The sequence below is a fragment of the Mycteria americana genome, chromosome 2, assembly GCF_035582795.1.
Source record: "Mycteria americana isolate JAX WOST 10 ecotype Jacksonville Zoo and Gardens chromosome 2, USCA_MyAme_1.0, whole genome shotgun sequence".
NCBI classification, from domain to species: Eukaryota; Metazoa; Chordata; class Aves; order Ciconiiformes; family Ciconiidae; genus Mycteria; species Mycteria americana.
The window spans coordinates 160944543-160959188 of NC_134366.1; the positions used below are offsets into that span (position 1 = coordinate 160944543).

At 43.9% G+C, this 14646-nt stretch overlaps 1 protein-coding gene across 5 annotated transcripts in view; it reads left to right on the forward strand.

Annotated features, from left to right (window-relative positions):
* Positions 1-14646, forward strand: part of DEPTOR (DEP domain containing MTOR interacting protein) — an 86797-nt gene that overhangs the window by 45141 nt on the left and 27010 nt on the right. For all 5 annotated transcript variants that reach the window (XM_075495189.1, XM_075495190.1, XM_075495186.1 and 2 more), the window contains 2 exons: positions 10547-10732; positions 11391-11525. In XM_075495189.1, the coding sequence (XP_075351304.1) occupies positions 10547-10732; positions 11391-11525 (321 nt within the window). The remainder of the gene's footprint in view (positions 1-10546; positions 10733-11390; positions 11526-14646) is intronic.

The window sequence follows — 14646 nt, forward strand, 5'->3', positions numbered from 1 at the left end:
GGGCAACGAAGCTGGTGAAGGGTCTGGAGCAGAAGTCTTATGAGGAGCGGCCGAGGGAGCTGGGGTTGTTAAGCCTGGAGAAAAGGAGGCTGAGGGGAGACCTTATTGCTCTCTTCAACTACCTGAAAGGAGGTTGTAGAGAGGTGGGGGTCGGTCTCTTCTCCCAGGTAACAAGTGATAGGACAAGAGGAAATGGCCTCAAGTTGCGCCAGGGGAGGTTTAGACTGGATATTAGGAAATTTTTCTTCACTGAAAGGGTTGTCAAGCATTGGAACAGGCTGCCCAGGGAAGTGGTTGAGTTGCCATCCCTGGAGGTATTTAAAGGACGTTTGGATGAGGTGCTTAGGGACATGGTGTAGTGGTTTTGGCAGTGTTTGGTTTATGGTTGGACTCGATGATCTTAAAGGTCTTTTCCAACCTATATGATTCTGTGATTCTGTAAGTCCTCCTGTCCTCCTCCGAGGACTCGTTGGGTACGGAAGCTGGGGAGATGGAGAAACATCTGCCTGCCTTGCAGAAAGGTTTAAGGTCTGGAATCTCAAGTGATAAATACTTTCCATTTTAAAGTCTGGTTAATACTGTTAAGAGGAACCTATGCCTTCTTAGGATAGCACCTGCACTTTGCAAGATGAATATTTGCATTTCCTCTGTGGCAGCCACCAAACCATAGCACATTTAGAAATACTTTTCAATACGTCGTGGAGTGTAAACACGTAGCGATTGCCCTGCACCGCAGACAGTGCGGCGTGTGCCGCGCTCCCTGCAAGAAGTCGGCAAGAAGTTCAGGCCTGAGCAGCGAAGCTCGTCTTCCCGTGCCGGATCACATTCTCTCTCTTTTGCTGTTGCTACTTTTCCAAGCTGCTGCTTACCTTTGGGTGCAACACACGTGGTGTTATTTCCTCTCTGACACACAGGACCTGACATCCCTCCAGCAGCTTCTCCAGGCAGTGACCACAGCACGGTTCAGCACGAAGCGGTTTGCATGGCTCTCTGCTCTGCTGCAGGGGGGCGGGATGCAGATTCCCAGCCTTAGACCAGCAAAGGAACACGTGTGATGGGTTTTGGAAAGGCCATAGGCTTTGCTTTCCTGAATGAGTGAGGGGTGGAAAAATCTCTTTTGGAGATGACTGGCTAGCAGATATTTTCTTTGAAACTTTTTATCAGTGCTAGGATTTTATAATGATAGTAAATATGTAGTAAGATGTCCTAGGCAGGATATAAGTGTCTCCTGCCCCCACCCGCCTTTAGAATACCTTTCAGCTTTAAAAAGTTTTATTGAGTTAATTGCACTTGGCCAGACCTGGTGCGTTCAAGGCACGCACATGTTCTGCTGGCTTACACAGAAGCAGGTGCTTACCACCTCTCAAGAGTTCATCTTTTATCAGCAAAAGTCCACTGTGCAAATTACTTTCAGAGATGAAAACAACCATTTTGTAGTGACTTAGTGAGAACAGTAAATATTGACATATGCTATCTCCCTGTCTCTCCAGAGAAGTCTTAAAACATATATTTAATTTTCCCTATTTTTTTCAAGGACTCTGTACCTTTATACAGAAAAAGTTCCTTTAATAAGATGATCAGTGCATTTAGTTTTAAGCATCAAGATACAAGATGCAGTTGAAAGTTCGTTATAATTGTGGAAGTAGGTTAAATAGCTAACAAAGTATTATTTCTTTTGCTTTTGTTGAAAAGTTTTCCCTCTCATCTAAAATTTCTGTAAAGTATGTGTTGTTACATTTACTTTAGATGGCCAACTGCTTCTGGTTAGCTGACATTTCTTACTTTGTAAGTGAAAACTTGCCATATATGTGAAATATACACTTCTGCCTTAATTTGAGATTTCTCTTTGGAACCCCTTTTCCTGGAACTATCAACCGCAAGTAGCAATTTATAAGTGCCATTGAACCATCGCATAAATCTTTGACTTAAATGGTTGTAGGTTTTCTCCTCCAAAATTAACACATAGATTTTTTTATATAATTTTCCTAGTTGATCTAACACCTGGATCACATCAGCTGTCAGGTATATCCAAGTATTCCTTGTGTATACTCCATGCTAAAAATTATAAAGCATCAAATTTTTACAGATGGTGCCTTGATTTATCTCAGTAAAACACAAACCTTCAGTTAGTCTTTGAAGTCCTGCAACACAACTTTGTTTTTATTATAAGCGCGGTTCCCCGGAGGCGATGCCATGCAGAGGCACTCAGTTGATTATTTGTGTGGCAGTTCTTCCCCGGCAGTTCCCATACGTAGGGACAGTAACCTCACCCACAGTAATTCAGCTCCTTATGCTAAATCTGGAAACCACTGTGTATTTTTCATGATTTTGCCCTGGTAGGAAAGTTGGAGAATAAGAACTTTGTGTGTAATTGTATAATCTTCCAGCTCCTATTCTATCAGCTTCTCATTGTGCTCTTCTTGCAGTTGTCTTTATCTAAAGCAGGAATGGGTTTGGTGTTTGAAAGAGCCACACGCTCTATGCATTATGTAAATAGCATATGAAGACTTCATATTAACTACCGAATTCTATTTTTCTGACAGAGAATGAGTTTCAGTTTTTAACAGCTGCAACAGAAAAAAGATACCCAGATGGGCCTTTTCATCTTCTGCTTCCCTTGCCATAGACTGTACTTTCCATACTTTATTTGGAAGCAAAGAAAAGCAGTTGGCTATGTTATGTAAACTTGCTAAATTAAAGACGATAAATCCTCATATACAAACTGAAAAGACTGCTGAAATGCATGTGATTCAACACTGGCTTTTCATGCTGGAGTAAGTCGTGTGTATTTGAAAATAGACTGCAAATAGATGGCAAACCTACTGGAAAGACAAAATGTATATAGAAACACTTATCTGCATACCTATTTTAAGGCAGCTGAAATGAAATGTTAATGCACTGAGCAGAATATACCACTTTAATAAGAGCAGGATACTCTGCATTTCAGTTCCCAAGGAACTTTTGACAGTTGTCTATCATAATCCTGATGCTTTAAAGGCAATATAAAAGTTGTCTAGACTTTTTTTGCACTACATGGATATACCACAGTTCATTGAAACAGCTCAGGAGACATGGTTCTCTAATTATACCACAGCTTTTTTTCTGGAACTACTTATAGGTCCAGGACCTGCTTACTTCTGGACATGCTCACTGGCTTCACCCTTAGCTAGGATGAGCTGGAACAGCTCTCTGGATTTTGTATTTCAATGCCAGGATCTGCCTTGCAGTTTCATATGAGAGGGTCGGTGGAAATGAGAGCAGTTCAAGCGTAAATCCGTTGTCCGTTCAAAGCGAATTCCTTGTAATCCAAATGAGAAAACAATACCTTTTAGAACAGCTGCACTGCCAAGAGTTTAACATGCCGGTTGAGTACATTCACAGGTGGGCTTATCTACAGTCTACGCAGCATATATACATTCATAAAAGGTGGAGATGCAAGTGTCGTGTTTATATGGTGCAGGGAATCCAAGACCCACAGCCCTGTGCTGGCCGAACATCTGTAGTCTCTCTTCCTTGATTTGAGGGAGCTCCAAGCAGGTGGAATTCATCAATGTGTAAAAGGAAATTAATCTGAATAGGTGCCATTATTAAAAGGCATTTGCAGATGCCAGATTAGCTTTAGAAAAACAGGAAGGCTTTGAGAGGAGTGGGAAAAGCATTGTCCGATGCAGAATAAAGTGTCGGTTATTCTCCTCCGGCCGCGCGTGCGTTGGTGCAAGGCAGGAGTGGAAGGGGGTCGGGGCAGGAGTGGCGGGGCGGTGCGGTGGTGGGCAGCGTGGAGCGGGGGCGAGGACCAGGCGACGGCCCGGGAGCCACGCTGTGCGGGTCTCAGCAGCTGGTCGGTGTTTTCCAAGCTCGCGGGCTCACCCCCGCTCTGCGCAAGCCAAAGTGGACACACGCACTTCCACTGCTTCTCTGGCAAGGGACCGAAACCAAGCTGGCGAAAAGCCTGAAGCACAGAGGAGATGGGCTCAGCAAGCTGTGCGCTATCCGTGGAGAGAGGCTTTTTTTTAAGGAACTATTATTTTGCAGTGTTGATTTGTTTCCTTCCCTTTTAAACACTGCTGCTGCTTAGGAGAGGGGAGCGAGGAAGCAAAAGGAGACGGGGCTGGAGCCAGACCCTTCCCCGGGCGTGCTGTGGGAGCTGGCGGGAGCAGCTCGGACCGTGCCCTCCTTCAGATAAACCAACAGCCCCCGTGGCTCCCTGCAGCCCGCCAGCACGTGTCTCATCGTCCTACATTCATCAGCTCTTTCCGGGCAATGCCCCTTCAGAGGTCAAAACTGGTGTGGCCACCTGTGACTTGCTATGTGAAGGTGCAGACCATTGCAGCCAGTAATAGTGAAGGTCCAGACTGATCTCCTGCAGCTTCAAACTGGGTTTAACGTTATTTTAATAGAGGAAACTACCTTAGTAAAAAGGTAAAGTATACTTGCAAATAGTCTGGGGTCACTGTCTCGAGGAGCGAAAGGCTTGGAAATGTGTGGTGCACCACTGGAAAGAGTTCAGGGCTGCTTCTGCCTTTAAGCGAGGAAAGACATGACATATCAGCGCTGAAGACTCCATATACTCTGCGAATGCTTTTATAACCTCTTCCTCTTAACGCCAGCACAAGCACATGCTCACACAAACAAACAAGCACACACTTCAGCATGTCCTCTGCTCTCTTTGAAGCTGCTCGTCCGGCTCCTCGGGGAACTTTGATCTCTTTCCCACCGCTCCCTCGACACGGAGCAGCCGTTCCCCGGCTCCAGCCACGTGCTCGCTTGGTGACAGCGTCGTGTTTTGGGGACGTGCGGAGCAGGCGCAATGCATCGCTGGATGTGGCCTACCGGGGACTGCAGCTTTTGGCTGGTAGAAAGCTTTAATCACCGCAGTGGAGATGTACACAGACTATCAGCGCTGAATTCATGGGGAATTGAAGTTGTGGGAGGGATCTGGGGGAAAAGCCAGTTATGAAAATGGCCTGATTTTTAAGGCATGAGTCACACCATTTATTAAAATAGGCTTTTGTACTTTCTAAAGCCTCCTCAGTTCTATGAAATCAATGTAAAGCTAGTATTTCTATCTCTGCTGTGCATCGGCCTCCTTGCAAAAGAAGAAAAGAGAAGGCTGTTTGAGCCCCATGCAGATCCCAGGATTTTATGTCAGAATCAGAAGCTGAAAGAAGATTTGCATGGACGTTGTAATTTATATTTTATGTATCTGGACAGAAACTGTGAGGCAGCCAGGCACAAGAACCACTAAAGCTCCAACATTAGGTGTTCCCAATCAGAGAAATGCCAAAATAAATAATCTGATATTTCTCTTCTTAACAGTAATGTACATGGGGAATAACCATGTAAAATCCTTGCCAATTAAGTTTGCAAACTCTAGGGGTAGACGAGACAGTAAACAAATAATTGAACTCTATTAATTAAATGGTCATTACCCAAAAAGAGATGTGTTTTCATATAACTAATGGTATAACTAGAAGGCAGTACATCTAGGAAATGAGAAAACAAGCTCCGCTCGGTGGTGTGAAGCAACGCTGTGCAGGGAAAGGAGGATGTACAGGGCACAAATTGTTCCCAGCTTATGCTTTTCGTGCAGTACAGCTGTATTAGCTGTTCCTGTGAGCCTGAGATGCTCAAAAAGGAGGACAGCAAGTAACGGAAGGGGCGTGAGGTTGTAACTGTGAGCATGCAGTTCTGATAGCTGGATTTTAGGAAGGATCAAGAAAGTCTGAAGAGGACTTGAGGACGGCTAAAAAAACAAGTCAGAACTTAAGGGGTGTTATTTATTCAGCTGATCGAAGAGGTGTTTGAGAGTTGGCTTCACGGCTTCACAGACTTCTTTACAAAGATTTCTGACCAGTTCTTACGTAACTTTCTGATGAAGGTGTGACAAAGTCCAGGGATTAGCAGCTGAAGTTAAACAAATTCAGCCTTGGGTTAAACCTTATTGCCTGGCAGGGAAAGTAACTGAAGGCTTGAACGGCTCGTAAGGGGAAGAGTGAAGTGGTCATTACAGGCTCCTTTAAAGTAAGATTAAACTATAGTTTTGTGAGATTAAAAGATAGCTTTTTAATCCTGTTTCTGGGAGAAATTTTGTGGCCCGTGTGGGAGATTAGACTGGTGGGTTGTAACCGTACCTCCAAAGTTTGACATTGGTGACTGTGAATTACTGTTGGTGCCTTTCCCTCCCAGACCACAAATGCTCTTGTGCACTTTTATGATTTTGGAGGTTGCCAGTCACCATATATTTTCTTTACTCTCTTTGATACAGTTTCCTTCTGTTTCGTAACATGCACATTGTAACATGAACATGTTGCCACATGAGCACTGGTGAATTGAATTGGAACGAAAACCCCACGAAGTCACCCCACCTTGCTCTTTACGTCACCCTCGTGTACAAATACAGGTCCTGATCTTCATCAGCCATGGCTTGACAATTTAAGACAAACTGAAATGGGTGCCTGTTTGGTTTTCTGTGCTGCATTATGAAGGGCAGTGAACTAATTTGGGAGTAGTTAAGTCAATCCCTATCTGGAGGCAGCAGCTTCCACGAGAGGGACAGATACCTGGAGCAGGAACCTTGTTGGGCACCACGAGTTTATCTGCTGCTGCCTCTGAGTCAACGCTCCACATTAGCTCGAGGGAACAACCTCTAAATTACCTTTAAAGAAATCCCTCCCGAGCAAGTCTGTGCAGTCCTCTCAGCATTCTGCAATCAGTTTGGGAAAGTTTTTCACTCCCACTTTTCCCTGCTGATTGCAGCAAAACACAGACTGTTAAAGCAGCTGAGCTGAGCACCCGTGCCTGCGCTGGTACCTCTCACCCGGCATGTACCAAGCGTAACAAAAACAACCTTCTGTGCGTGCTCTGCATCCGGCATTCACATAGTTGTGGTTTATCAAGGACAAGGGCATGTGTAGCTCCTCCTGGGTAACGCTGAAAGTCAGCCACTGCACCTGAGGAGAGCTTCAGGGACAGCCTGCACCGGTGTCTGCTTCCCCCTCCTCAACCTCCTCCTTCTGATCCGTGGTGTGGAAATCCCTTTTTGTCCACACCATTCCAGATACACTCACCCTTAGGCAGAGTCCCGGCATGGACATTTCATCCCAAATCACAAATATGTCAGAAAGTTGATCATTCAGAAAAAAAAAAAGCCCCATGGGGCACACCAATAATTTTGGTGAGATATTTATTTGATGATGTATGTTCAAGGAGGTGGTTTGAGCTAACTACTCCTGTTTATTTTTTGAGCTTCTCCTTAAATGTACATAAATATTACCTTTTAGTCAAGGAATATGCAAAAAGTTACATGGTGTTACAAATACCTTATTTGCTCAAACTGAGGATGCACGCTGTTATTCTAACACTCTTGCATGACATGTGAACTATCAGTAGAAATGAGGAATTAAACTATGAAAGTCAATGAGCACTCCAGATTCTGTACTAATACTACTTGTCATAAACATTCTGGCTACAAACCCTTTGTTGTGTAAGTCATATACAAATATTCAACGACATATAGTCATTGGTCTTACCTTTTCCACTTGTATTCATTTGTTGTATAAAAATTCACCCTTCCATGGACTAAAACAGTTACAGCAGGGATGAATTACTTCAACGTAAGACCTAAGCTTCGCTATTTTAAGTATATAATGGTACAATACTTCAGTCAAAACAAGTATTGTTATTCTAAAATATGTTCAGTATCTTGACGTAAAAAAGTTTGTATTATGTAGTTTCATGGTCAATGATTATTCTAGAATTTCAGAGTGCTTTACCATGTCAGCAACACGAGTGTGTGTTGATCTCTGGTTATCATAATTTCTGAAGACTGGCAGAGCACTTCAGTTAATGACACAAACAGAACAGAGTAGTTTTACTTAAGAACTGTAATGCCATAATATTTAACTTGAATCAGAAGCCATACTGATATTTGTTATATTGCAAATGGTTGGCAACAGTAACTCTACTTCCAAGTGAGTATTTGTGGGGCCCTCTTTCACTTAACGTTGTGAATCCTGGTAGTGTGCTGGATAAGTAGAGCTTGTCTTTTTAAGTTTCAGGGAACTCTTTAAGATGGCATAAAAAAAGAAAAGGAAGGTTTTTGTATTTGCATCAGGTTGTTCTAACAATGTGGTAGGCTATTGCTAGATATTGCTACTTTTACTTATTGTGTCAGTGGTCTGAAAATGAGACTGGTAGCTGTGAACACCTACGTATTAACTCTGCCTCTGACAGCGAATCCTTTGGGGGATGTAGGCAAGTCTCCAAATCTCTCCTCCTCTATTTCCGTTCTTCAAAAATAGTGATCATTAGTAAGTGTTGTTTAATAGTATTGCATACTATATGTGTCCAAAATGATGAGCACAGCAGCAGTGTGTGCCTGCAATAATTAACATGTCAAAACACAGTAATGAATTGCTTGCAATGCTAAATTTGACTTAGCAAAGCCATTTTGCTCATGGAGGATGCGTACGGCTGATTTGAGGAAACAACAGGTTCAGCACCAAAATGAAGCAGAGAAAAGCCAAGTGGCACTGGCTCTTCCAAAGCTCTTCAACAGAACCAGGCAATCATCTAGGTAACAGGGGTCTTTTGGGTAGATGGTACTTGAAACTTCGCAGTTTGGCTGACTGACAACACCTTTCTGCTTTATTCATGAAAAAAGGTAGAGTTTCAAAACTCTACCTTTTTCAAAACTCTTAAGAAATGCCCTACAGCCTACGCCATGCTGCGGGACTCTGGGGCAGCCAGTCTGCGTGGCAGCTTGGGCACAAGCACGTGCAGTTCAGAAAGCTCCTGTGTCCTGGTTATTCCTTGTGTTCCAAAGGCAAAAGTCCATTTGTACAGGCAGTGTCCCCTCTCTGACAGTGGCCCAGGCAGGCAAGAGACATGCTTCTTTGCAAGACGGACATATGGTCTGACCCCATATGGCAGTTTCTGTATCCGTAGGGAGGCCTGTGCCCTGAGGACCAAGGCTAGGACTGGTGTCTTCTTTATCGTCTGGGTGACTTGACATCCCTGGTATGAATATTCTCTCTGAGTCCACCAGCTCTTGGAGAAGGTGACGGGGCTTTTTCCTCTTTGAGGCTATTCCTTCAGCTCACAAGCATCAAATGACATACTGGAAATTTATGTCTAAATACAGCCTTTTTTGCAAGGCTATCATATATGTGGTGTACTTCTGTGGGGCTCATGGAGAGCAATCTGAGACACACGGAGGTGTTAAGAAGGGATGAGAGCAAGAAAGAGGGTGTTGGGGATGAGGATGAACGGAGAGGGGGCCAGCAGGGCTCCAGGCTCTGGATCTGGTTTAGCACCTTGGGCTCTGCTGCTTTTGGACCCCACGTGCCAGGCAGAGCCAAGAGCAAGGCAAAAGTTCGGTGTCTGTGGTAGGAGGTTGAGGCCAAATGAAGCACAAGACTTGGCTGATGACTGAGTGCATATCTCTGTTGTTGTTTACAATTTACATATAAATATGTATAACCCACCAGTTCTTATGATTCGATATTGGAAGAAATGCAATTTATAAACTAGGTAAATCCAGAATCTAGATCCTTCATGGAAAAGGTCAACGGTGGGAAATCATTTCTGTGGAACATGATCACGGGAGCTAGATGAAGATGGAGAAAATGCAGCCAAAACATCCACTGCAGCTATTTAAGATGCTGCGGTACTAATGCAGGGAGTACTGCAGCGGGCTTTTCTGTGATCAAGCCCTGAAGGAGTCAGAGCACTTTTGGGACCTGGCACAGAACTCCATCCAACTGCTGCATTTTTCATCGCTATTAAGGTGCAGCATCAGTGGCAGCAAACACGCAGACGTTACGGCGATGCTGCAGTCTGCGGGTGGGCTTGGCGCCCTTGCTCTGACACCAGCGTCCTGGGATTTTTCTCTCAGTATCAAAACAGGTTGTAATTAAGACTTCTGTTCGTTACGTAAGAAATGATTATTGGCCGGGTGCCTGTTCCCAAACCTGTGCGAAGGGGAGGAAGTGGCCTGCAGGAAGTGTCTGGGACATGGTGTCTGTGGTGAACAAGACAGAGGAAATACACAGGTCTCGATTCTCTGCTGCCCTGTGGCTCTGAACGAGGTAGTCAATCAGAGCTCCCAGGGGCTGCCCTAGACTGATGAATTTACAAAAAACTCGATGTAAGGAGCTAAGTCTGGTCTGTAGAGACCGGCAGCACCAAACAGCATACAGAGGGAGCACGCGTGGAGGTGGACCATTATGCAACCTGTCACGGAAAGATAAAGTACTTCCATTTCCACTTGACAAAAAGAAGTGCTTGTCATTCATCAAGGTACTGTAAAAGATTCCTCTCAGCAATGACCACTACAGTTCCTGTGTTGTTATAGACGCTATAAGAGCGTTTATATTGAAGCTACCCACTTGAAGCTGACCACCTTCCTCCTTTTTCTGAATCTGCAGTGGGGCGAGCTCCGGGTGTTGCTTCCTTACACCAAGGTGTGCAGTGCACACGTTGCAGATAGGTATACTCTGATTTCAGTCCTACCAGGCCTAGACTTTCTATCCATTTCTTTTTCCAGTGTCCAACAAGCACCATTTTATGGACAGCAACTTGCTCTACCAGTGCAGAATGAATTTCCGCCGGCGGAGGCGATTAATGGAGCTCCTCACTGAGAGATCTCGCTTGATGCCAGAAAGCCATGACAGCCCGTTTTGCCTGCGCAAGCAGAACCATGACAACAGAAAACACACCAGTTTTCTCTCAGGTGACGCATCAACTGTACTGCCGTCTGTAGGGAGACTCCATGGGATGTTAAACAATCCTTTTTTGGCCAAGGAGTTTCAGTGTTTATCTGAAAAAAGCAGGGCAGGGTATTGTGTATCCCTGTTCACAGGGATTGTCCATTCACTTGATTTACCAAATCTTTAGCTCCCTGGGGTGGTTGTGCACCTGTATCAATAGCATGTCAGATGCTGATCAAAAATCAGTGTCCATGAACAAACAGAACTGGTTAAAATCCCTCCAAGCCCAGAGTAATTAGTTACACATTCTATGTGGAGTTTTCGAGAAGAGTAGAAGTGAGGGGAGGGGGTCCTGCAGCATTTGCTGTACAGCAATATCTAGCAGGAACTGAAAGAATAAACGGGAAGTAGAAGAAAAAATGGAAGAAATTATTTCCCTATATTGAGATGCCTCCTAGAAGACACTGCAATGGGCGCAGTTCAGCCCTCGTGTTAGCTACAATATACATGAGTACGTCATACTCATGCGGTGACTCTTCTAACTATGTAGAGCATGCTAACCCCTTCCCAGTGTTGTCAGCGAAAGCATGGCGTATTGCTATTGTTTTAAAGAAACCAGGGAAATGGGTCTAATAGTTGATACCAGTTCCCTTTCTCTCTGTATTTTCTCTCTGTTTGTAGTGAGCCCCACCAAGGAGATAAAGATCGTGTCGGCGGTACGGAGGAGCAGCATGAGTAGCTGTGGCAGCAGCGGGTACTTCAGCAGTAGCCCAACGCTCAGCAGCAGTCCCCCCGTGCTCTGCAACCCCAAATCCGGTGAGCACCAGCATCGCTTATGATGCACAGGAGCCAGGGCGCAGACATCTGTTTGGGGAGAAGGCGACATGAAGAATGCCTAGCATTGTGTCTAAGTTTGTCTTTTCAAGGATACATTAAAAATTCACAGCGTCACAGGTTTTGTAGGCCAGAAGGGACTATTATCATCCTGTAGCCTGAAGTCCTGCTGAACACAAGCCAGACGTCTGCCTCCAATAATCTCTGCATCAAGCCCATAATTGTGGTTTAAGCTGCAGTTTATCTCTTAGGAGGACAGGCAGTCAGAGACCCAGATTTGCCTCTTCATTGCCAAGCTCTGAACCAATTCAAATCTCCTCCTAGAGACATTCCTTTGGTGCAAGTCAGAGGAGAGTTTAACTATCCAGTGGCCGCTTGAGTTAACACAGTTGTGAAAGAACACAACTTGGAAAACAGCAGCCTCTAAAAAAAGAGGCAGCATTGTTCCAGCCTGCCAGGGACAATTTCAACATTTTTGTTTGTTTAGGTCTCACACCGGTCTGTTTAGGAAGGTAAAAGTAGTGTTGAAGCTTATCTTCCTTTTGAAAGGATTTCCTATCCCACGCCGGAAGGTTAAACACACCCATTCTTCCACAGTTCACTTAAAATTGTTTCTTACTGCACATCTGGGAAGGGGAAAAGAGACCAGGGTAGATATTGTTTCAGCCTTTCCATTTTCCTCAGAAACAGCCCTGAATTTCAAAGCGAAGTCCCTGGTGACCTTTGTGCTCCTTATTATTTCAAATTTACCGGGTCTCTGCCGACAGTCTGGGGAGCGTTGTGCAACGGGGGAAGGCTTCAGTGGATATGTGTAAGCTTTGCTTTCAAAGGGATGCTGGCATTTGAAGTGATTACAGGAGAGTGCCTCAAGCACTATATGAATGCTGTTCAAAACATTGACAATTTGCTCTGGAGATGAGTGAGCTAAAGTGCATTTCATTCCTGCTGTGCAGAGTGGCCATCAGAAAGAAAGGCATAGTTATGGGGACATTTTCCTTCTTGCTCCTTTTAGCACATTTCCTTCCCTCTCCTTAGGCTCTGCTGGGAATTCAGTATGAGGTTCTAAATTAAAATAATTTGAAGGACTCAGTCTGACTGCAGAAGCCATAACGCCCTACACCAGACCAGCTCTCCAGCCTGGGGGAGTGCTCGCGGTGCTGGTGGTCCTTGCGCCCTTGGAGCGCGCTGCTGTTGGGCGTTCAGCACCACCTTCCGGTGTGTTTGCCCCTATACGCAATGTGTTTGCCCCTATATGCAATGTGTTTGCCCCTATATGAAGAGTGCCACATTATCATGTTTTGGCAGAATATCTCTCAGGTACACTTCCCAGAAACGCTCGGATAGATTTTGTATGGTGAGCTCTTTGGAACCAGTACATCAATAATTACATCCTGGAAAATTTTCTGGGACAGATAAAGCAGCATTCATGCGCTGCCTATAAATGTGTATGTTATCTGAAGTATGCTGATTATTCCATTCATTTATGGTTCTGATTATATACGAGGTGTCAACCCATGAGTAGTGAGAACAAGTTTATTTTAATGCAGGTGATTACACAACACTGGAAGAAAAAGGGTAGGCTGATGTTGCCCTTGCATAAATTCTTAATTTTTTAAAAGAAATTCTCCCTTAGGACTAGTTTGCAAACTCTGAATAGCTTTAACAGACTCATATTTGAAAGAAGACAGCAACAGACTTATAAACAGATTTATTTTTAAGAATTATACGATTACGGGCAACGTAGGGTAATTTCTCCCGTAGCACAATACAGATCCACACGTCATCTCACAGAGGTTAACATAAGGCTGTCAGATGTAAATGTTATGGAGGAATTCTTAACCCTCTGCTGGACTATAAAGTGCTTTTTTTTTCACAAATAGTTTCCTGCTATCCAGAACCAGAGCATGTCGCTGAACTGCACGCTAATAAACACAAGGCAGAGGTATATTGTTCTCTTGCAGGCAAACACTTAAAAAAAACCCAGGTCATGACTTGACCAGTCATGTAGAAATCATCAAACAAAAAAAATTTCTGGAGGTATAATGAAGGGAAGCATGCAAGGGAGTCCTGCATGGATGATTTACCTGATTCTGACTTGTCGAATGAACATAATCATTCAAGTTTTTTTACGTTGACCAGGCATGCTCTGCAAAGTGTAATGCTGGCTACATGACAGTTTGTCAAAATCCATGGGAAAGAAAAAAAATTCATATCGGTTTGTATGCTAGAATTCTCCCTGCTCCCATAAATGTCATTAAGAAACTCATTAATGTCTTCGAATACCATCTGTGGGAAATTTTATCTTCCACCTGTGACTGAAGAGGCAGACATCATCAAAATTATTCATCACTAAAAGAAAAGCAGCTGTAATTTTAGAGGTGATGCAGGCAAATATGTTGAACAACATATATCTACCCATTGTCCTCCATCTTGTGAAGCATTTATAGACAGATAAAAACTAGTATGCTGAACAGTATCGATTTGATTTGGCAGAACTTTACATTTACTTTGTTCAGGGGAAAATTACCCCATTACATAGCGAGGCAATGGGGAATAACCTGCAGAAACTCACTGGTATTTCCTTTCATGTAAAATCCCAGCCAGCTATAGATTACCTAGGCTGTCCCTGGATAAGATGGCGTTAGATGTCTGTGCCTACAATTTCAGAAATCTCTTTGTTGAGATAATTCCTGACTCAAGCAGAATTTTCTTATTACTTAATTCTGTGATTCAAACCTGATTCAGATGAAATAGCAGAGAGCACCCAACATGCACAGAGCGAGCCGGGAAGAAAAGTTGCTCCGTGCCAGTAAGGTCGGTCACTTGTTTCAACACTGGACATGGGAACCACCATTTCTGATGTTTGTGCTAGTGTTTAGTGGATCTTGATTGCAGACAACAAAGTCTGTTGGCTAAACGCCCTGATTTTCCAAAGATCTCATCATTTGTACTCAGAGTTATTCTGCAGTCTTTTCCTTGGCTCTTTTACTACTTTCAAGCAAGTCTGCAAGAACTGAAAGAGTGTATGTGAAGTGGGACCAAAAAGATGTTGTATCCCAACACTGTATCTTATTTATTAGGTAAAACTCTAGAGGAATGCTTA